This window comes from Oryctolagus cuniculus, chromosome X (assembly GCF_051225735.1).
Source record: "Oryctolagus cuniculus isolate XC-2025 breed Fujian yellow rabbit chromosome X, ASM5122573v1, whole genome shotgun sequence".
NCBI lineage: Eukaryota > Metazoa > Chordata > Mammalia > Lagomorpha > Leporidae > Oryctolagus > Oryctolagus cuniculus.
Window position 1 is genome coordinate 102,067,414 of NC_142888.1, and position 24,326 is coordinate 102,091,739.

Genomic DNA, 24,326 nt, shown 5'->3' on the forward strand with positions numbered 1-24,326 from the left:
ACCATGTAAATTAGAAATAAAAATATATAATTTGAGTGAGACTCTGACTATCCATAAAATGATTTACATGAGTTAAATTACAAACCTAGAAATAACTTTATTTTCTCAAATGTTGTTATTCAACATATAAGCAATTACCATTACTGTGTTTTTAAAAATAATTTATTAGGGGCTGGCGCTGTGGCTCAGAGAGTTAGTGCCCTGGCCTGAAGTGCCAGCATCCCGTATGGGTGCCAGTTCAAGACCTAGCTGCTCCACTTTCGATCCAGCTCTCTGCTATGGCCTGGGAAAGCAGTAGAAGGTGGCCCAAGCCCTTGGGCCCCTGCACTCACATGGGAGACGAGGAAGAAGCTCCTGGCTCCTGGCTTTGGATCGACACAGCGCTGGCCATTGCAGCCTATTGGGGAGTGAACCATCAGATGGAAGACCTCTCTCTCTGGACAGTGCCGCAGCTCACTAGGCTAATCCTCCGCCTTGCAGTGCTGGCACACCGGGTTCTAGTCCCGGTCAGGGCGCCGGATTCTGTCCCGGTTGCCCCTCTTCCAGGCCAGCTCTCTGCTGTGGCCCGGGAGTGCAGTGGAGGATGGCCCAAGTGCTTGGGCCCTGCACCCCATGGGAGACCAGGATAAGTACCTGGCTCCTGCCATCGGATCAGCATGGTGCGCTGGCCACAGCGCGCCGGCGGCTGCGGCCATTGGAGGGTGAACCAATGGCAAAGGAAGACCTTTCTCTCTGTCTCTCTCTCTCTCACTGTCCACTCTGTCAAAATAAATAAATAAATAAATAAATAAAAGACCTCTCTCTTTCTCTCTCTGCCTCTCCTCTGTGTAACTCTGCCTTTCAAATAAATAAATAAATCTTCAAAAAAATAATTAATAAAATGAGACCATATTTCATATAGTCCATAGATACAATTCTAAGAATATAATGCTATCTCCCTCCTCTGTCCTTCCTTCCTTCCTTTTTAATTTTTTCAATAACATATTTAATTTACTTTATAATCACAGGTTAAACTCTCCACTAAATAAAGAGTTCAACAAGTAAAAAGTAGAAAGAACAATGTACAGCAGGAATACCAACACAGGTTAGAAATAATCAGTTATTTTTGATACTCAACTTTGGCTAGTGTGAGACCCTTCAAATTGGCTTCCATGTCATTTTGACATGCTTTAGCACTTCCTTGCTTTCTAGCACAAGATATTCAAGGATTACCTTATACTTACTTTCTCTGTCACAGATCTAAAAATAGCCATTTCTGCAAGGACATTTTGGTAGGAAATGTATTTAGAAAACAAAGTTTGGGTAGGAGGTGTGCTCATTATTAGTGAGGTGCCACTGCTTTTGAATCAATTTAGGGGACAGAGCAAATATATATACACATAGAACAAAATTTTAGATTACATATAACTTACTGTGTGTGTATACATATAGTCATATATATGAATATTTTTAAAGTACACGTTCATATTGATAGCCTCAATTCTAATCCAACACCAGAGTTCATCCTCTCATTCATTCCATATTTTTATTTCCTTTTTTACACATTGAGCATTGTTCCCCGTAACACATACAAAATAGTATCAGAATTATTATACCAAAAACACTACCAGAACTAAAGCCACTAAATTCAAAGTTCATGTTTTTGTCCTTAGAATATATCCCCCTTTGGGAGTAGAAAATATGTATTATATAAGAAACAAAAAGAGGAAAATGGACAAGATACATGAACACAAAGTTCACAAAAAGCTAGTTACATATGAAAAGATACTTGACTTTACTCTTAATAAGAAAAAATAGAAAATAAAACTACACTGAGATAACATTTCTAATCTACCAAACTGACAAAGATTCAAAATCTTACACCACAGTCTGGTGATAATGTCCACAGAGACATATATACTTTTGTACTTATGAATAAATTTCAAATTTTTCTAGCAAAGTTTTTTAATGACAGTTATAAATTAAGAAATTTCAGTAGTCTGAAAATATATGAATCCAAATTGTATGATTGCTCAGAGTTCAGATTACACATACACACAATTCAAATAAACTTATCTTTTAATTTGATTTCCCATGAGCTTTCTGAAGTATCCTCATACATTACAGGGGGACGTATAAAATGGTGCAGCCAACATGGAGATTTATGTGAAGTAGCCACTTAATAGTTTTGAAGACTTTCCGCTGTTTTCATAGATATTTACTCTCATTCCTTAATTTGCATGTATCCTCTTTTTCTTGATTTAAGGTTATTTATGGCTTTCCCATTTGTTGATTTTTAACATAACTTATTTTTCTGCAATTTTTCCATTTCCTACTCCATTAATTTTTGCTTAATATTTCTTGTGCTCTTATTCTGTTGATCTTAAGATTAATTATTTTACTTTATTGATGTGAATTTTCCTCTTATAAACGATTTAGGTTTATTTCATGAATTTTGATCTTCATTATTTCTTAGAAGTTTTATAAGTTTGTATTTGATTTCTCCCTTCACACCTGAATTCGTTAAAATTTTAGAAATTTCTAAGAGGGCTTTTCTGATTTTTAACTGTTTTTATTAATTTGCAGTTTCCTTTCATCGAGATCTGAAATGATATTTGTATTATTTCTAGTTTAGGATAATTCACTGAGGCTAAACTTGTGAGCTAACGTGTTTCTTTTTAATAGGTGAGTTAAAATATTTATAATTGTTGATGTGACAGATAAGAGTTGAGACCAAACCTATCATATTATTTTAAGCTATATTTACAGGATTATGCTAATTTTGTTTTCTTTTTAAATTTTTCTTTGGTATTTACGAAGGTTTGTATTTCAGTTCCATTGAGTATACTGCTAACTTTTATAATTCTTTTAGCTCACATTTTGCTTGCTTAACTTTTTGCTGTTTGGTTGGTCATCTTGAAATATCATTTGGCTTTCTATGTGACAATCAATGAACTTATTTTACTTTACCCTTCTTTCTCTTCCCATTTTAGCTGCATTATTACCATTTTGACAAAACATATACTATTAGTATTCTTCCACTGTTGTTCCCATCTTTGCTTTAATATTTTTTAAAAAATAATGTTGATTTATTTATTTTTATCTACTTGAAAGGTAGAGTGAGAGCAAGAATGAGGGTGAGGGGAAGAGCGAGACAGAGAGATTTTGAATCTGATTGTTCACTCTCCAATGGGCCACAGCAGCCAGTTCTACACCGGGTTGAAGCCAAGAGCCAGGAACATCATCTAGTTCTCCCACATGGCAGGAAGGGGCCCAAGCACTGGATTGGAAGTGGAGCAGCCAAGACTTTAACTGGCACTATGACATGGCATGCAGGCATTGCAAGTGGTGGCTTAATCTCCTGCACCAGCACACCCACCCCTGTTTTAACTTTAAACCTACAATTAAATAGATCTGATATTTACCATAAATCCTTTTTTGTCAGGCTCTCCACACTGTCTCTTAATTGGATAGGGATTTTCCTGTAGACCACAGGTTAATAAACCATAACTCTTAGCCAAATCTGGCACAGTATCTGTTTTTTTATAGTCAGCAAACTAAGAATGGCTTTTACATTTTTAGATGGTGGAAAAAATACTATTTCAACACACATGACAAGGAAATCTTATGAATTCCAAATATGTTTGTCTATAAATAAGATTTTATTGGAACACAGTCACAAACACTTGTTTACATAATGTCTGTGACTGACTTTGGTTATAAGGTGAATTGTGACAGATATATGGCTTGCATGCAAACTTAAGATATTTACTATCTCGTCCTTTAGAGAAAAGTTGGCTGACTTCTAGTCTACTGGGACATATGTATACAACATTCTTTGAATTCTTGCATGTTTTATACTATCTTTCTATATTCTTAGTAATTAGAGGACAACTGGTTTGAATAAAATTCTCGACTCACATGCTCTATCTTGAATTATTTGAAAACATTTCTCTACATTAAGCTCATTTTGTCTGTTGTCAGTATGTCTGATGCCAATCTGATTTTCTTTCTATTATAAATGACTCCTTCTTCAAGACTCAACCGATTATACTTTCCCTCATTATTAAAGTCTAATAGTTTTATTAGGCTACGACTTAGAGTTCACTATTTTGAGTCAGTTTTCCAAGATGCTTGAAGGCACACCCAATGTGTTGAAGTATTTTTCAATACTGACAGTTGGATCTTTTATTTCTGGAAATTCTTCTTTAATGTTATTTTAAATATCAGTTATACTTCATTGTTTTGCTTTTCTTCTTTGGAAATCACAATTATATGTAGTCTGGATTTCTTTATCTTCTGTTTCAATAATTTTTAAATTTATTTCAATTTCATTCTCTTTGCTATTTTAGCATCTCTTGTTATCGCATCTCTTTATATTTTAAAATCTGTTCTCCCTTGGTCACCATTCAATATGGTTTTAATTTTCAAGATGGCTTTATCTTTTTTTAAGACTTATTTAATTATTTGAAAGTCAGAGTTACAGACACACACACACACACACACACACACAGAGACAGAGAGAGAGAGAGAGAGAGAGAAATCTTCAATCCATTAGTTCTCTTCCCAGATGGCTGCAATTGGCAAAACTGGGCCAGAGATTTCATCTGAGTCTCCCACGTGGATGCAGGGGCACAAGCACTTAGGCCGTCTTTGGCTGCTTTTCCTAGGCCATTCACATGGAGCTATATTGGAAGTGGGGCTTTTATGGGATGTAGTCACAGGAGGTAGCTTTACGTGCTACACTTCAATGCTGGCCCCCAAGATGGTTTTATCTTTTTATTCAATTTATTTCCTGAGTTTAGTCAATTTGAGTTTTGTACATATCTGTTCGGAGTTTCAAGATCTATAACGAGATATTTTTCATATCCTCAAATGTTTAGAGACTCTGAGACTCTATTAAGATTGAGATGCATTATTGGAGTTGTTTTTCTGCTTTCAAGTTGGCTATTTGGAGAGGTAAAATTATAAACTCTTAATTTCTACTTCTTGTAGAGCTTTGTGTGGATGCTGACTGCCTTTTTATTTTCATTCTGAAATATTTTATTCTTATTGACCAATAGTAAAGTCGCATGCATATAGGAATCAGGGGTTTGAGTAACTTATGATTTCTTCATTTCTTATTAAAGTGCAGTTTAAAAATCAATGATGCCTTTGGATAGGCATCATTATGATCCAATTTTATTTCTGCCTCTAATTTTCTTCTCTCTTAACTTTGAGGTATACTTCTTCCAACTCAATGCCCCCACACCCTCAGAAGTTGTGCCTTGCCAAGGCTACCAACTCTGACTTTGTGCTTTAAAGAGCATTCCTTTGACTTATGTATAGGCACTGCCCTCATTTGCCATAGCTGAGATCTGTTCTCAGTATCTATTCACAAAGGGTGGGACTTGTTTTTAATGGGAGTAATTTGATGGATTCTACCATAGCTAGACCCCAGCTCTCCTATCTTCTTTTTCATTCAGTCTCTGACTCCCAGCTATGGGATGGGCTATAGAGCTGACTGCGTAGTTTCAGTATTCATTTCTCTACTCATATGTAATTTGAAGTTGTAGAATTTTCTGTCCCATAGTTATAAGTTGTGGAAGGGGGTTGTGGGAGGTTTCATTTGCTCTCCTTATTGATTTGAATTTCTTTTTGGTGCACTGTGTCAAGAGGTTTGGATAGAAGGGGACAAAGTTACCCAATGGAAACTCAATTCACTGTAAATATATTTTTACATTTATATAATACATATGCAGATACATATACCTGGACATTGTGGATCCAATATCCATAGAATAGTCATTTAAAATGAGTCTACAATAAAGGGGATCAAATACAGTTTTACCTCTCGTGTGTTATTTATGCTCAATTCCATGCAGATAGTTGACCATGGTTAAGGCTATCATTTGTAATTGTGACTAGGATCAGATTTACTATTAGGATGATTGTGGTGTGGTTTCAGGTGTGTTTTCCTGTCCTTCACAGAAGTTCTCCACCTATTTTCTAAAGATCGGAAATTCCTTTTGCATATATAATTTCTTTGGCTTAAAGTAGAGATGGCAAATATACTTCAACTTATGAGTCAACCCTAATTGCAGACTCTACACTCAGAAGGAATGAATGTTGTTGCATTTGATTACTTAGGTATGCCATGGGTTAGGGACAGGGAAGTTATGACATCAGCATCAGGGATTTGTATCCTATGAAAAAATACAAGTAACCTAAGGGAAACATAATGCATTTAGATTTGTCACAGACACTTTAACTTCAGTGTGAATTATCTTATTACATAGGTGCACGCTTAAAGTCTACCTAGAAGGAAGGCAAGAAATAAAGAAGAATGTAGAGGGTAGGGTGGGTATTCAGATGGACTGAAGACTTCATGGATCTTTAGGAAGCACACTCTACTAGCTCTATTCTTGCCACAAGAAAGTCTATAATAATGTCTGATACATGGGAGGAGTTCAATAAATGTGTGGCAAATGGGTGAATGAAGGCCTGAGGATGCAAAATCTTTTCAGAGAAACCAGAAATTTTATGTAAATTATAAATTTCATATAAAATCTCTTAAGTTTTTAAATTGATTGATAGCATTTAACAAATTTTATGTGTACCATGCAAAACATGTCTCATTTATCAGACTAACTTTTGAATTCAGGTTTTGTTAGCAAGTAGAAAGCAGAAACCAGGTTGTTGTTCTGGGAGATGGAACAGAAAGGAAGATTGGGTTTTGGTAATGAAACAGAACAGAGCTAACAGGTTGAACAGTAACTAAGCCCATGACCTTGGCCTCATTAGCAGAAATGCTACTGAGATAGTCAGTAAAAAAATCTAAATATTTATATTTCTTTCCTACCTACCAAAATCACAAAAGATACATCCATTATAATTGCCTATAAAAATAGGACTATATTCTTCAGTTTGCTATGTATGCTAATAATGAATTATGATTCCTTTAGACCAAAAGATAGCCTGATCAATGGACTCCTTACCCTTAATTTTATCATTTTAATTATATTTAACTGTGATTGCCTATGGAATCTCTTATCTTTTAAATATAGCTTTTACTTTCTTTGTTGATGGGTTCTACACTTATTATTTCACTGATTTAAAAGACTATATTGTTGCCCATTAGCAAGAAGGGATATATGCTAACTCATCCAAGGGTAGGATTTGGTCAGAGAAACCAAATTAAAAACATACAGCAGACAGAAAGAGAACCCAAAATTTCTAATGGTTTGAGTTTTGTTCATTCTTTGGAGCAGGCTGTGTTTTAGGCATGACAAGAAAGAATCTATCTGTGGCTTTATAGACTCCCATAGCCTTTTATGTTAGTAAATCTTAACCAGTGCCATCTCTGCAACATCTTACACGATAATATATGAGCATGTGCTATATAGCCTGGAGTAATATGTACAATATTGGGGCCGGCGCTGTGGCGCAGTGGGTTAATGCCCTGGCCTGAAGCATTGGCAATCCATATGGGCGCTGGTTTGAGACCCGGCTGCCCCATTTCCGATCTAGCTTTATGCTATGGCCTGTAAAAGCAGTAGAAGATGGCCCAAGTCCTTGGGCCCCTGCCCCAGCGTGGGAGACCCAGAAGAAGCTTCTGGTTCCAGGCTTTGGATCAGCGCAGGTCCAGCCGTTGCGGCCAGTTGGGGAGCGAACCAACAGATGGAAGACCTTTCTCTCTCTCTCTCTCTCTCTCTCTGTAACTCTGCCTCTCAAATAAATAAACGAAATCTTAAAATCCCTTAATCTCTCTCTGCCTCTCCTCTCTCTGTGTAACTCTGACTTTCAAATAAATAAATAAATCTTTAAAAAAAGTATGTGCAGTATTTACAATTTTTCCACTGGTATAAGAATTTTCACTTCAAAAAAAAAAAAAGTTCAACTAGATTCCAAAGCCATTTGGTCTTTCAGGTACTTATGGAACTAGGTGACGCAAGCTTTATCACCATGATCAGTTTTCTCCAGGTTTATCCATATTATAAATGTCTGTATTTCATTCTTTATGGTTGAATAATATTCTATTGTATATCCATACAACATTTTCTTTATTCATCTCTTGATGGACACTTAGGTTGATTCCATATCTTGATTATTGTGAATAATGTTGCAATAAAATTGGAAATGCATGTTTCTCTTTCACATAGTGATTTCATTTCCTTTGGATACATACAAAGAAGTGGAATAGCTGTATCATATGGTGGTTTTATGTTTAGTTTTTTCTGGGACCTCCATACTGTTTTCCATAATAGTTGTAATAATTTACATTACTACCAACAGTGTGCAAGGGTTCCTTTTCTCCATATCCTTACCAACACTTGTAATCTTTTATTTTATTTCTTTGACAATACAGTTCTAACAGGTATGAGGTAATTTCTCACTGTAGTTTTAACTTGTAGTTCCCAAATGATTAGCAATGTTGAGAATTTTTTCATATTCCTTCTATCTCTATACAGCTTCTTTTGAGTAAAGTCTATGCATACTCTTTGCCTAGTTTTAAATCATGTTTTCTTTCTATAGAGTTCCTTGAATTCCATATATATTTTTTTATTTTTTAAGATTTCATTTATTTATTTGAGAGGAAGAGTTACATAGAGATATATATATATATATATAGAGAGAGAGAGAGAGAGAGAGAGAAAGAGAAAGAAAAGTCTTCCATCTGTTGGTTCACTCCCCAAATGGCCACAACAGCCAGAGCTGGCCCTGTCTGAAGCAGGAACCAGGAGCTTCTTCTGGGTCTCCCACACAGGTGCAGGGGCCCAAGCACTTGGGCCATCTTCTACTGCTTTCCTAGGCCATAACAGAGCACTGGATCAGAAGAGGAGTAGCCAGGGCATGAACCAGCACCCATATGGGATGCTGGGGCCACAGGTTGAGGCTTAGCCTACTATGCTACAGTGCTGGTCCCTATATTTTGGATTTTTACCCCTAATCAGATATATACTTTTCAAATATTTTCTCCCATTCTATAGGTTGTCTCTCACTTTGTTGATTGATCAGTTTGCTGCTCAGAGGCTTTTTAGTTCAAAGAAAATTCATTTGTCTACTTTTGCATTTGTTGTCTGCTTCTAGGGTCATATAAAAAAATCATTGCTAAGACCAAAGTCATGGGGTTTTTAATTGCCTATTTTGCCCTAGTAGCTTCATAGTTTTTGGCTTTACATCTAAGTCTTTCATCAATTTTTAGTGGATTTTTGTATATGATGTGAGATAAGGGCCAGATTACATTCTTCTGCATCTGGAATTCCCAACGGCATTTATTTAAGAGATTGTCCTTACACCATTTGCTGAAAATCAGTTAGCTATAAATGCATGGTTTACTTCTGGGCTCTCCATTCTGTTCCATTGTTTTGTGTCTGTTTCTATGTTACTATTACATTGTTTTGTAGTATATTTTGGAAGCAGTTTGTATGATGCCTTCAGCTGCATTATTTCTACTAAGGATTGCTTTGGATATTTGTGGTCTTTTGTGGTTACAAACAAATTTTAAGATTACTTTTTCTATCTGTTAAGAATTTCATTGATAATTTGATAGGGAATACATTAAATCTTAGATCACTTTGGGTGGTATGAACATTTGTGTATTTTTCAATTTTTTTCATCTAAGTTTTATAATTTACAGGTTTTTTTTTTTTTTTTACTTCTTGGTTAAATTTATTCCTAAGTACTTTTTGCAGCTATTGTAAATAAGTTTTCTTTTCTTGATTTCTTTCAGATAGTTCACTGTTACATCAAGCAACACTACTGATAATTTGTGCACTGAATGTATCCTGCAACTTTGATTTTTAGTTCTAATAGTTTTTGTGATGGAGTCTAGGGTTTCTCACAGTAGTCCTCCTTTATCTGTGGTTTCATTTTCTGTAGCCTCCATTACCTGTGGTCAACTGTGGCCCAAAAATATTACTGTGGAAAATGAAAAATTAGGATATTTTGAGAGGGACAGAGTAAGATAGAGAGGGATCATACTATTTTAATATTAGTTATTATTAATTTCATATTGTATCCCTAACTTATAAATTAAACTTTATCACAGATAAGTATATATCTGTGTTTACAGGCACCCACTCGGGGTCTTGGGGACATACTCCACAGGAATAAGTAGAGATTACTGTATGAAATCATGTCGTTTACAAACAGGTACAGTTTAACTTACCTTTTTCCAGCTTTTTCAGTTTGGACGCCTATTTCTTTCTCTCGCCTAATTGCTCTTGCTAGAACTTCTAATACTATGTTGACTAGAAGTTGTGAGAGTGGCTATCCCTGCCTGGATCTTAGAAACCTTAAATGTTTCCCTGTTGAGTATGCAGTTAGATGTGTCTTTGTTATATATGGCCTTCATTATGTTGATGTTTGTTCCTTATATATGTAATTTGCTGAGAGTTTTTATCATGAAGTAATACTGAGTTTTGACAAATGATTTTACTTCATCTACCAAAATGATCATATGGTTTTTGCTCATTCTGTTAATATCACATTTATTGATTTATGTAGGTAAAAATCATTCTTGTGTCCAAGGGAAAATTCCACTTGATCATAGTGAATTATCTTTTTAACGTGAAGCTAAATTATCTTGCTAGTACTTCGTTGCGGAAATCTCCATCTATGTTATAAGATATTGGTATATAGTATTCTTTTTCTGTGTTGTCTTTATTTGACTTTGACATCAGGGTGAGGCTGTCCTTGTAAAATGATTTTGGAAGTATCCCCTTCTCCAAATTTTTTGTAAGAGTTTGAGAAGGACTGGTATTACCTCTGCTTTAAATGTTTGATAGAATTCAGCAATTAAGCCATCAAGCCCTGGGCTTTTGTTTGACGGATTTTTTTAAAGTACTGATTCAATCTCCTTGTTATTGGTCTTTTAAGGTTTTCTATTTATTCATAATTCAGTGTTGGTAGGTTCTTATGTGTCTAGGAATTTATTTCTTTCAAGTTTTCTACTTTATTGGTATACAGGTCATAATAGTCTCTTATAATCATTTGTATTTCTGTTGTACCTCTTCTTTCCATCCTCTATCTTTGTTAAATACTGTCATCCTACCAGTCCCTAAGCCAGACAACAACTCTTCTCTCTCCTGCCACACTGCTCACTTTCATTTCCTACTTCTCCATTCCTAGAAGTTTATGTTCTCACTCACTTGTAATATTATTGTTGTATTCTCATTTGTCTTTATGACTTCAATCTTACAGTCCCCATCATCCTGCCTGTCAAATTTTAATACTTCGATTAGGGTGATTTTTCTAAATACAAATCTTAGCAAATAATTTTCTTGCCAGAATGAAAAATGATAATAAACCCACATTTGTTCTTGTAATAAATTTCAAGATCCTTAATTATGGCTGAAAATGTCTTTCATGTGGGGCTTGCATTGTGGTACAGTGGGTAAAGCCACTGCTTGCAATGCTGGCATCCCATATGGGTGTCAGTTACTGTCCCAGCTGCTCTTCTTCTGTTCCAGCTCCTTGCTAATAACCTGGGAAAAGCAGTGGAGGATGATCCAAGTGCTTGAGCCCCTGATACACCCATAGGAGACCTGGAAGAAGCTCCTCCTGGCTTTGGCCTGCCCCAGCCCTGGCCATTGTGGCCATATGGGGAGTGAACCAGCAGATGGAAGACCTTTCTCTCTTTCTCTCTCTCTCTCAACACCACCTTTCAAATAAATAAATCTTTTAAAAAATGTCTTTCATGATTGGCTCCTGCCATTTTCTTGTCTCTTCAATTGTTTTGTTTCCTCAGTTATTCCAATATACTTGCAATTACCAAACTATATTATGCTTTTAACTTCTCTATGAAGGGAATATCATTGATTCTCAAACAGGTGTGTCCCCACTCTGTAAGATACCATGATCTAGTGTGGATTGTGAAGAATCAGATATTCTGTTGGTGATACTGGCCCTTCCCATTCTGGCTGTTGTAGATGGAAGTTCAGTCAGATATTTGAAGTTTAAATGGGTTAACCTGCCATCTGTTTAAAAGCCATTGCTCTAATTTAGTTTATTCTTATTCACTTCAAAGTAAGTATAGCTTAACGACTATGCAATGTGGGTCTAAATATATTCACACATCTATACACACATTATATATATAAATTTGAGTGGGGAAATTTTATATATATATATATATATATATTTGGGGAAAACTGTTAAACATGAGCAAAATTTCTTCCTTATACAATAGAATTCAAATTATTATTTTGAAGTCATTGATTTCTTGAGTTTTTTTCTGAATTAATAAGATTGATTCTTGAGGGTCTAAAATATTTTAAGCATGCAACCTACCAAAATTACTCAACTGCTATTCAGTCCCCTATTATTAAGACTTCTAGTATATCTTTATCTATTTCACGAAGTCTCATTTTAATGTACCTGTATAAGTTAAGACAGTGCTATATGAAGGGTAGGCATTTGGTCAAGCTGTTAGGATTCCAGTTAGAACGAATGCATCCCATGTTGGATTGCCTTTGTTTGATTCCCAGCCCTGACTCCATACTCCAGCTTCATGCCAAAGCAAACCCCTGGAGTGATGGCTCAAGTAGTTGGAGTCCTGTCACCTATGTGGGCTACTTGGCTTGAATTCCCAGCTCCTGGCTTTGGCCTGGCTCAGATTCATCTGTTTTGGGCATTTGGAGCATGACCCAGTAGGATGCTAGTTCATGTCTGTCTGTCTGTCTGTCTCTCTCTCTGTCTCTGCATATATATATATATATTTTTTTTTCAAAATTTAAAGTATGAGAAATGGTAGAGTGACTAGTAGAACTGCCTTTAAGACAGTTCTCAAATTTCAGATGGTCTCAAATAACCTCTTGATCTAAGATATGTGTTTAGTACCTACTATTCACTTGTCCAAGATATTTTCTCTCTCTTTGTCTTAAATACAGAACATGGTGGAGTTTCAAGGGGAAAAAAAGTACGATATTTGTCTTTCATCAAAATGCTTTCATTCTGAGCAACAGGAGCTAACTATAGTTCTGAAAACTAGTTATATGTCACATGAGTTCATCCTGTCACTTTAATATGTTTAATTTGGATGGGATTTATCTTTTTATTTATGAGAGGTAAAAGTACCACATAACATGGTGAGGATAAAACTTATGGAACCTATTACATGAAAAGGTGATATAGAATGAATATATAAATCTTTTAAAAAGAAGGATTTTGATAAATGCTCAGGTGGCAGATTTATAAATATAATAAAGTTATACCACTATTTTCCACACCTTGCTTAAGATTGCTCAAAAGTTGGTAGATTCATGGATAGCAGGCAAAGTCAAGGCTAACACAGAAACTGCCATTACTACCATTATTAAGTCTACAAGAGTAAACTAGAAATGATTAGTATTAAGCATGACAACAAAATGATTGATAGTTGTCTACAGGACAATGTAAAATGCTTTTTAGCATTTTATGCTGAGTCATTTCTTGAATGTTAGAGCTATAATGCATTTTAATGAAAATGTGTTTCAACCTAGATGTTGCATTCAGATAAAAATACAAAACCATTTGAAGGGTCAAGATACCTAAAAGAGGGAAATTAATAAAATAAAGGCAAAGTGACAGGTATTTTATACCAGGCAGAATGAAACAAACTCATTATAGGATCCTTATGAGACAGATATTCAAGCTCTGAAACACTGTTTTGGATGACTTTGAAAAGAAGGGAAACAAAAGTAGTTCAGGTTAGGATAAATTATATGCTCGTTATGCTTACCTCAGCTCAAATTAATAAGCTTCATAACAATTCTGTTCCACTAATAATAATCATTAATCTTTATTTAGATCTGCTAAGCAATGTCCTAGGTGTTTTACATGCTTTAACTCATTTAATTATAAATAAAACCTTTGAGGAAAATATTATTAACATTTCCATTTTATAGATATGGAAACCTAGGTACAGAGGCATAGTGAAGTTGATAGTAAGTGAAAGAGATAGTTTTTGGTAAGCATATTTACCTACATTTAGCATTTTGTGTGAGGGCATTGTGTATTTAAAGTTAATGAAAAAACTCCATTTCTATTCTCTCCATTAAAAAATCAAAGTTCCTGAATTTTCCAAAGTCATAACATGCCACACTGCATTTTATTTTTTTCCTTGTATATAAAGTATTTGCCCTTTCTTTATCAAAAGACAAAAATGAACACATTCCACTGCTCTGGTTCTATCATTTTCAGCACTTTCTTATTCCACCATAATAACAGCTCCAGAAAGCAGGGCAATTTGGGCTGGCATAAAGGAGGCAGAAGAAAGCACTAAAATCAATGTTATTCAATTTTAGTTCAGACAGCAACATGAAGTAGGTCCTTTGAGCTCTTGAATAGTTACATCCCTAAACTTTGGGTTAAAGAACTGGGCTCAATATTCTTTCTTTCTCAATTCTGTATTGTTAATATCAAGTCTGGTCAACTTTCTATATGTGGGCCACAGAGTATGTCATGGAAAAGATTTATGGGCTTACAGTCTTTCACCTACAGGATTTGAACATACCTGAATTACTGCAAATTTCATGGCCAAGGAGAAGGAGCATCCATATCATTAGCTGATATTGTGTCTGAGAGCCAGAATCCCGTAATCCCCAGCTAATTTAAATCACAGCCCATTTGACCCCAGCCATAATGTATATCTCTGAGTTTTTATTGCCTGTGCGTTTCTCTTCCCTCTTAAACAAACTGCTGACTATGGAAAAACTTGTTTACAACATCAAATATTGCCACAGAAGTTGTGTTTGTGCCCTTCACAACCATTGATGAAGTATCTTAACCTCACCTTCTCTTATGCCTCAGATATGGTCATCTGTCTTCTTGACTACTACTTCATATAGCTTATTTATAAATTCAAACAAATGTGTTTCTGACTGGCACTGATACATCACTGATGCCAAAACATCAGAGAGGATGACGCCTAAGGACATATTTTTTGACTCAGATGGAAAATATTACAGATTTATGAGGAAGTAATGACAATAGCCATTCCGTGATATCTTCATATAATCAGTATCTTTCCATGCCTCTCTTTACCAAATTTTATGACCTCAAAACTTTTTTTTTAAAGTCTTATTTCTTTATTTTTCAGGTGGACAGTGCAAAACCCTTTGGTGAGAATAATTCAGAGCATTATTCACGGAAATCTAGAAGAAAAGCTGAGTTCTCAAATTTTCCATTTCCAATGAGAAGAGGTACTTGAGTTTTGACCTCAAAACTTACTCAAAGGAATTATTTTCTTGTTGACACAAAAGGCATAGTGGGTAGGTGTGAGGATGGGGTCAGTTAACTGAGCTCAGCTCTGGCTTTTCATGTGTTGGATTTCTCCCACTTTCCAATGACCACTTATAGAACTATAATGCACAGAATGTCTATTGATGTCCCATTGATATCGATGTGATTTCCCGTAGTGGATTGAGGGCAGCACAGCAAACAGCCATTAGTATCAAAAGGTTATGTATAATGGATAATAGAGGAAAATGAAATAGCTGAAGGAATTTGCACAGGAAACAGAAACAGTAAATAGTTTCAGTGAAAGATTTTACTTGTTTATACAGCAATTGCAAAGGGGGATTGAAAAAAAATGGTGCATCTTACCAACTCAGTAAAAGTAGAGAGTGAAATGGTTTTATATTTTGAAATATAATAGTTATTTATTTCAATGACAGAAAGCCATTTAAAATCACTTTGTATATTATAGTTCTTATGTGGCATCTGTCATTTGAATGCCCATTTATGAATTCTTACTCTATCCTCTTGAGACCCTCAGAAGTATGGCACTGATGAAGTAAAATGAGGAAGAGGTGTTTGCTGGTTTGTCCAAACTTCAATAATCGTTCAGTTCACCACAAAACCACAACAAAGTTGCAGTATTTGTAATAAACATCTCATTTTGAACCCATTCAAATCTACTATGTCAGCATTTAGCCAGCTGATTCTGTATTCCAAAAGCAGATCTCACAGTAAATGATGTCAAGAGCTATCTCTCACCAATCAAGCCATCTTAGCTGTCCTCACCATTACAGTGGGTGACCTGGTATATCTAAATTGAATGTGGAAGTTAATAAGAAAAAATTGCCTGGTAGATTTATTTAGTAGATGAAGAAGTAAATGAGCTATAAAGTTTACTTCAGTGCCAGAAGAACAGCAAGGACAAGCACTCAAGCTCAAGATCTTCACTTTTTAGTGATGTGACATCTTAATCTTAATGTGATCCCAATGTGACTTCATGACTTTGGCTGCCTCAGTTTCTTCATTTATAAAATAAATATATAATAAATAAAATATATAATACTGTTACCTACCCTTAAGTATGGTGAGATTTAAATGAGCTAATACAAGTAAAGTGGTTAACATAATCCATATTTTAGACAAACTTTTACTGATATGACTGGTATGTGCCACTGTTCTTGGGGCAGTGATTTAGCCATCAACAAAACAGATAGTTCCAACAACTTAGGAATTTTAATAGTATATAATAATGTTAAAACTCAACATTTTTAGGCTACTTAACCATATTTTAGACATGAATCCTAGTGCTTTAGTTTTAGTAACTCATTTAATTTTCACAACATTACTTATAAACACTACATTACATTTTATATTACTTTGGAAACCCATTTTACATATGAGAAAATGGGGACCTGAAAAGATTAAATAATTTTCCCAAGGTAATATGCCTAAAACATGTTAGAGATAATGAAAAGCCTTGCTTATAACTATTGCAGTATATTGCCTACTGGCATGCCAAATTGATATGCCATTGTTTACCCTACAAAGAAGACAGTCCTTGAAATTACTGAAATGTTGTACTTTCATTTATGAAATGAATATATAATCTGATTAAACAAATCACAGAATATATAATAAAACTTTTTGATACCAAATTTTCCATCAAAATGAGTCTAAAAAATAAATAGAATCTTAGTTTTCAACACAATATAAATCTAGTAATAAAGACTTTGCTATGATTTTAGATTTGTTTATACCAGGGTTAAGTTCTTTTATCTAAAATATTATTGTTCTATAGAGTGAAAGTTAATAGAAAATTACCCGTAAGACAAGAATGTATCTCCTAGTTAAACAAGAGCATTTCATAGGGCCTCTAGTATATTTAAACATCTTAAATTACTCCTGTTTTTGAATGCTTTCATATAAAAATCATCTTCAAGTTGTAGTGCTTTCTCATATCCACCTCCATTTCTTTACGAGTATTTCTCATTACAAGTTAGTACAAGTAAAACAAATAAATACACATGTTGGTTTATCCTGAAATGCTTGAGATAAATGACATTTTTTGATGCAGTATGGCATTAATATCCATGTGTGACAGAAGCATCATTCAAAAATCATTCTTATGTTGTGATGGAAATATAAAAACAAAGTTGTGAACATCAGCACAGGCTATGAGCCTATATTGTTGACATCATCAGTGATTTCCATATAGAATAACTCTGTGAATGTACTGATGACCCTCTGTTTTGTGATTCCTACATGAACTAGTTATGTGAATTTTCTTATTGCTAACATTTTGGATAAATAAGAATCAGTGAAACATACTTCATTTACAATTATAAAAATACCTAAATCCATTTTTATCTACCTTCCAGAATCATATTTATTGCATCTTGGTAGGTAAATTCCCCATCAATTATGAAACTAGATTAAACCTGAAAAGAAATTTCTAGTGACATAACTGGATAGATTTGTTTTTCCTACCTTGATATTTTATTCATTCTAGGAATAGTGCTGCCACAAAATACATGTTCCTTGAGTTAATTTACATTTTAGACTGCAGAACCACTCAAGCAAGGAAATTAATATTCAGTCAAAAGAAAATGCCATCCAGAAAAATCAATACAATTTGCTATCAAGTGAGGGCGACTTTAATCAGGGTGATTGAAGAACAACAACATTTGTCTTAAAAGTGTAAGGAGTGCCTTACGACTGTTTTCTGCTTTACCTTCCAAACATGGTAATCACACAATTTTGAGTCAATTCACCTAGTGAAAATAAGAAGGTATTTTTTTTTTGGTGCTAGTGTAAAAAAGTCTAAATTCTGAGGAAGAAATTATGCACCAGATTTTCTGATAGCTTCCAAGTAACTATTGTTTTAATGAAGTTTCTACCTGAAAACTCAATAGCAGCATTATTGTTTAAATATAATTTAAGAAGCTATTGTAGATCGGTACTTACGACTTCTAATGAGAAAACCATAACCACCTTTTAATTGAAGGGAAAATGGTTAACTACAGTAATTGCAATCAATACAACTATGTTAGTAGTATAAATATTTCTTCTCAAAGAGCATTCCATAGTCTTCTCAGCAGTATTTAAGGTTAGGAAGTGAAAAAACAAAAAACACTAATTAGAAATCCGATTGTTATTTATAATACTAAGCCTTGGTCCAAAGAGAGAAACGTCTAACCCCATCACCAGTAAAACAAGACTTTGATTAAGAAGAAAACTGAGGCATGGAAAAAAAGGGCTTACCAATCACATAGGCTAGTAACAAGGCCAAAGTCACTGTGATTGCAGTGGCGCTCAAGGCTGTGCACTTCCAATTGCAGCACCTATAAGGTTTGTTAAAGGTAAAGGCAGGCCTGGAAAAGGTGCTTCGAGGAAGTGGCCTGGGAGGGGGTGAGTACACGGTATTGGATGTCAGAGGGTAGTTCTGACTGGCTGCACTGAAGATGGCAGAGGAACCAGATCCATGTTTGAACAGGAAATGCCTGCAAAAAGGAAACAGAAGTTTGGGCTATAAAAACCAAAGCTATTTACTATAAAACCATAAACTCCACTAATTTCAAACAATTGTGGTGTAGGACATTGCTATTATCCAGGAAGTCCCCTTCTGTCTTTGCTAAGGAGATCCCTGTCTTCATCACCAGAGACAACAACCACTATTCTTCATTTTGCCTCACCATGCATTCATTTTGCCAGTTGCAGAACTGCATGTGTATACAGTCATGCTGCTGTCATGTTTACATTAGTACAGGATGATTATTGACTGGTCATGACTGTTATAATATGGGCCTTTCATAAACAGCAGTGACGTATTCGCATGGATGCTGTTGCAAAAATAAATAAATGAAAGTATAATTTTTGTGCATAGACTACACTTACTGAGTGCTGAATACTATGTATTGTGCTAAACACTAATTATTTCGTTTATTCTTCACTTACATGATATAGGCTATATTATTATTATCATTGTTTACTTAAGGAAATGGAGACTTAAAGAGGTTAAGCAACTTACCCAAATTCACCTAGCAAGTGAATGAGAGTCAAAGTTAGAACTCGGTTAATCCGAGCTCCAAAGTCCTTAATATTAACTCCTCTGATGTGCTATCTGGCAGCAAAATACACTGTTCAACAAAGCACATTCTAGTATTGTTTTTAATACATAACACAATATCACTCCACTGGGCAAAAAGGTCAACATCACCTTGTACATGTAACATACAGTTAAATATATAAATCATTAACATCACTTTTAAAAGTTGTATTTATTTTATTTATTTGAAAGGCAAAGGGAGAAGGAGAGACACAGAGAGATATTCCATCTGTTGGTTCATTTCCCCAAGTGGCTGTGACAGCCAGAGCTGAAGAGAGGATCCTGGAACTCCATTCAGGTCTCCCACATGGGCCCAAGCACTTGGACAATCTTCTGCTACTTTTCCCAGGTGCATCAGCAGGAAGTTAGATTGGTAGCAGAGTAGCCAGGTCTAGAACTGGTGCTCTAACATGGCATGCAAGAGTCCCATGGAATGCCTACATCACAAGACCCAACCTCATTAAGACTGACTTTTAGATTCGTACTTAAATAAAAAATATATGTACTTAAGGAAAACAACAAACTCCACATTCCACTTAATGAAAAATATCCATCATCTTTTTTAAAGTGCTGGGTTGCTTTAGAGAGTGCAGATTCACAAGGCTTTCTTTGACACAATAATTATACTTATAGAAATTTGTTCTCAGGAAATGATATATTTGACAGTATACAAAAGAAGTCATTTATAACATTGTCATTTTAATTAATAGCACAAACTAAACACTCAAATGCTCAACAATTGGTATTTTACTAGGTAAATTATCTTACAAACACATAACACTATACAATCATTATACATTGTGTTGCAAATGAATATCTATTCACTAGAAAAAAATGTTTACAGATGTTGCTAAGTTTAAAAAGGCAGGCTTCCAAAGAGTATGAGCAATAGAATATAATTTTCTAAAGAAAAAATATTTACCTTCATTGAAAAAATAAGAACTGATACTATCTTTGGGTGGTAGAAGTACTTTCCGAACTTTTCTGCTTTGAATCTGTCTAAATTTCATAACTAAAATGAAAAAGACTGGTGGGTCCTAGGACTGGAAAAAGTTTACTGAACAACACTAACCACAGGAATAGTTGGTTCTACTTAGATAGGAATGATTTATTGATCACCTATAAGGGTCACACACCAAATAAATAAATTTATACGCATTATTTTGATATTCATATGTCTGTGACATTGATACTATTATTCTAATCTCAAAGATGACTGAACTGAGACCTAAAGAGATTTAATAGGAGAAAATGACAATAACAGTAATTACCATAATATTGATAAGAAGTAACATTTTGGTGCTTCCTTGTACTAGACATTCTTCTAAATACTTCACAAAATATTATATCATTTAGTCTTCACAATGACCTTCCTACAATCAGTATCTTCATTTCAGAGATGAGGAACACAAAGCACAGAAAGTCTAAGTAACCTGTCCAGGGTTCCACAGCTGGTAATCAATGAAGCTGAATTTCAAACTCTCTTAACGTGAGTCTAGAGGCCTTTCTCTTAACCAATACACTGTAGTACACTATACTAGGGTTATGCAGTTAGTAGACACATTCATGAAGATTTTGAATCCATGTCTGCTAAGGCATAGAAGAAGCATATTTTGTGATTCTTCTTTGAGTTTTCTAGTGGATGTTGTTGAATTGAGCTGCACTAGTACCCTGTTCACTCTGGGACTGATGACAAGAATATTAAAATGAATGCTGTAGAATAAGTTAGAAGGGACCTTCAGAAATCATCTACTATATGAATTCTCTCATTTTGCAATTAGCATGACTGAAGCCCAGGGAATGAAAGCGACTTAGAACATAGCAAGTTAATGGTATGGATAAAATTGGTATATAGGACTTCCAAAACAGTGTATTTCCCCTGTCTCATGATACTTGCCACACATACTCTTCACTGGATTAGCACTGAGTTCTAATAACCTGGGTTAACAGACCCAGGTTCAACAAATACTGTCTGTTCAAACAGTACTACACAATACTGTATTCTTCTGGGTGTAATCTGTTCTTACCATAAGACTTAAAAAGTGTCTAAACTATTTAGGATAAATGGGTGAGCATTATAAAGAAGCTACCCTTTAGTTGATGAGAACCTAAAAGAGTTATTGTTGCCTCTAAAGGCACCTAATTTATCACCTGAATGAAAGGACAGTATATAAATAGTAGTAAGAATAAATGCATTTTATTGAATGAGTGACTCGTACCATTGTGCTCTTACCTTTTGATTATGCTTTCTCTTTAAGGCTTTGAAATAATCTCTTTTGTGTCATAAAGAGGTGGATTTCTTCTTTAATGTTTACTTAGCTCTCCCAGCCTGTGTTTTCCCCTATGGCCATCTAATTTACTAGTGAGCAAGAAGGATAGTGCTTTACAAGCTGCATAGTGGGGTAGCCTCCAAATTGCCTCACCGCTGCCCTGTGGTTATTTTGGAAGTAACAAAATGCCACTTCTGTATAACTGATCCTATATAGCAACACCCTGACGTATTCCTATGGGATAAAGGAGAAACTCAGCAGTATGGGTCTTTTATTCAAAGTGTGGAGATGAAATCTTCAATCCTTCACATAATTATGAAGGAGAACAATTGGATTTCTGAGACAATGTAAGTGGTCCAATATGTTGAATATTGATTCGGTTTGGTATATCATTAAGAGGTAAAAGAAAGACAAGGAAAGATAGTAAATTGTTGGCTATTATGATGGCAATTACAAGCAATAATCAATATCCCTGAGCACTGTAATTTCATCCTGATGTACACCAAAGGGTTTCCAAATGCAGTTTCATAAGTGAAATATTATAGCATAATGAATAAATTCAACAGTCACAGCAGAGAAACATTTAAGCTAATTCATATTTGAGTGGAATCAAAATCACAGTCTTCAGTGCGGGTAGATAATAAAATGGATTCCTATACTAAGGTTCTTATTCTCTTATTAGCAAGCTCAGATTAAGATTCTATGATGAAAGTGATCTATATTTTGATGTGCATCATGAAAAACAGCAATGCAAATGCTGCATATTTTCATGGGCTTTGCAGTCCATTGTTGAAAGTGAAACTAGTGGCTCAATGTGTTTTCATAGTCCCTGAAAAAAAGTAGAAGCATAAAGACAAATGCACTGTGCTAGTCTCCAGCTATGTGCTCATAAAATCAGATCATCTGGCTAAGCACATTGCTTTTCCCTGGGGACGTGAGGATGTACTAAAATGTTGCTATCAATTTTGTACAATTGGGTTTTTTCCACATAGAAAATGATAAAAATGCAGTTCAAGAGTTTATGTGTAAGTAGTACTCTTCTTTGCATCTGGTTTAATATTCAAGCTCAAATTTAAAAAGGAAAAGCAAGATATTGCAAAAAGGAAATGGGGATATAAGGAAATTGAAAAAAAAAATATGTTCAAGACTGATGAGACCCAGAGGTGGTAAATGGGAATATAATAAATATTCTTGTAAGGACTTTAAAATCATCTATAAAGTGTGGGGAAAGGTATTCTATCTTTTAAAATCCTTCATACAACAAAATTCTGGGCATTTCTGTTAGAATTAAATTTAATTTAATATGGCACTTAAAATGCTATAGGAAATTGATAGAAATCTGTATCTTTCTAATAAAAGATACATAAATAACCAATGATTTTTTCCTTTATATATTATAAACATTCTATATGAGACACATACCTAAATCTGTATTCTTTCAGTTATAAGAATCTGCTCATTTTTATACCCAAAGGGAAGAATTCAACTTGCTTCCAGTAGAAGCTGTGGTTGACTAAAACAAAAAGAAGGCACCTATAAGCTCATAATGCCAATTTACATGGCAAGAATACCTCCTTTTTCTTTCTCTTCACCAGCAACTTCCATTCTAATCTCTGGTTCTATGATTTTGCCTATTTCACATATTTCATATACAGCAGAATCATATGTTGTAGCATGTAACAATATTTCTTTACTTTTTAAGGCTGAATAATATTCCAGTGTGTGTGTGTGTGTGTATGTGTGTGTATGTGTGTGTATCACATCCATTTATCCACTGATGGATACCTGGATTGCTTCCCCCTCTTGGCTATTGTGAATAGTGTTGCTACAAACATGGCTTTGCAAACATATCTTTCAGATCTGCTTTCAATCATTTTGAAGAAATATCCATGGTATTTGTCCCTTTGGGACTGGCTTATTTCACTCAGCATGATGTGTTCCAGATTCCTCCATTTTGTTGCAAATGACTGGATTTCGTTGTTTCTTACTGCAGTATAGTATTCTAAAGAGTACATATCCCATAATTTCTTTATCCAGTCTACTGTTGATGGGCATTTAGGTTGGTTCCAGGTCTTAGCTATTGTGAATTGAGCTGCAATAAACATTAGGCTGCAGACCGCTTTTTTGTTTGCCAATTTAAATTCCTTTGGGTAAATTCCAAGGAGTGGGATGGCTGGGTCGAACGGTAGGGTTATCTTCAGGTTTCTGAGGAATCTCCAGACTGATTTCCATAGTGGCTTGACCAGTTTGCATTCCCACCAACAGTGGGTTAGTGTCCCTTTTTCCCCACATCCTCGCCAGCATCTGTTGTTGGTAGATTTCTGAATGTGAGCCATTCTAACCGGGGTGAGGTGGAACCTCATTGTGGTTTTGATTTGCATTTCTCTGATTGCTAATGACCTTGAACATTTTTTCATGTGCCTGTTGGCCATTTGGATTTCCTCTTTTGAGGGACAAATACCATATGTTCTCCCTGATCGGTGACAACTGACTGAACACCAAAAAGGAAACTTGTTGAAGTGAAAGGGACACTATGGGAAACGGTGACTTGATCAGCATAGCCCTGACTGTTAATGAACAACTTAATACATTATCCCTCTTAGTAGTTTTTTTGTCTGTTCTACTTAATATGACTGATTTAATTCTGTAATTAATACACAGTTATTCTTAAGTGTTGAAATTTAACTGAAATGTGATCCCTGTTAAACATAAGAGTAGGAATAAGAGAGGGAAGAGATATATAATTTGGGACATGCTCAAGCTGACTTGCC

The 24,326-nt window shown here is 35.0% G+C and overlaps 1 protein-coding gene across 6 annotated transcripts in view; it reads right to left on the bottom strand.

Annotated features, from left to right (window-relative positions):
• TENM1 (teneurin transmembrane protein 1) overlaps positions 1–24,326 on the bottom strand; it is an 870,866-nt gene that overhangs the window by 319,451 nt on the left and 527,089 nt on the right. For all 6 annotated transcript variants that reach the window (XM_051827790.3, XM_051827788.3, XM_051827787.3 and 3 more), the window contains one exon: positions 18,442–18,680. In XM_051827790.3, the coding sequence (XP_051683750.1) occupies positions 18,442–18,680 (239 nt within the window). The remainder of the gene's footprint in view (positions 1–18,441; positions 18,681–24,326) is intronic.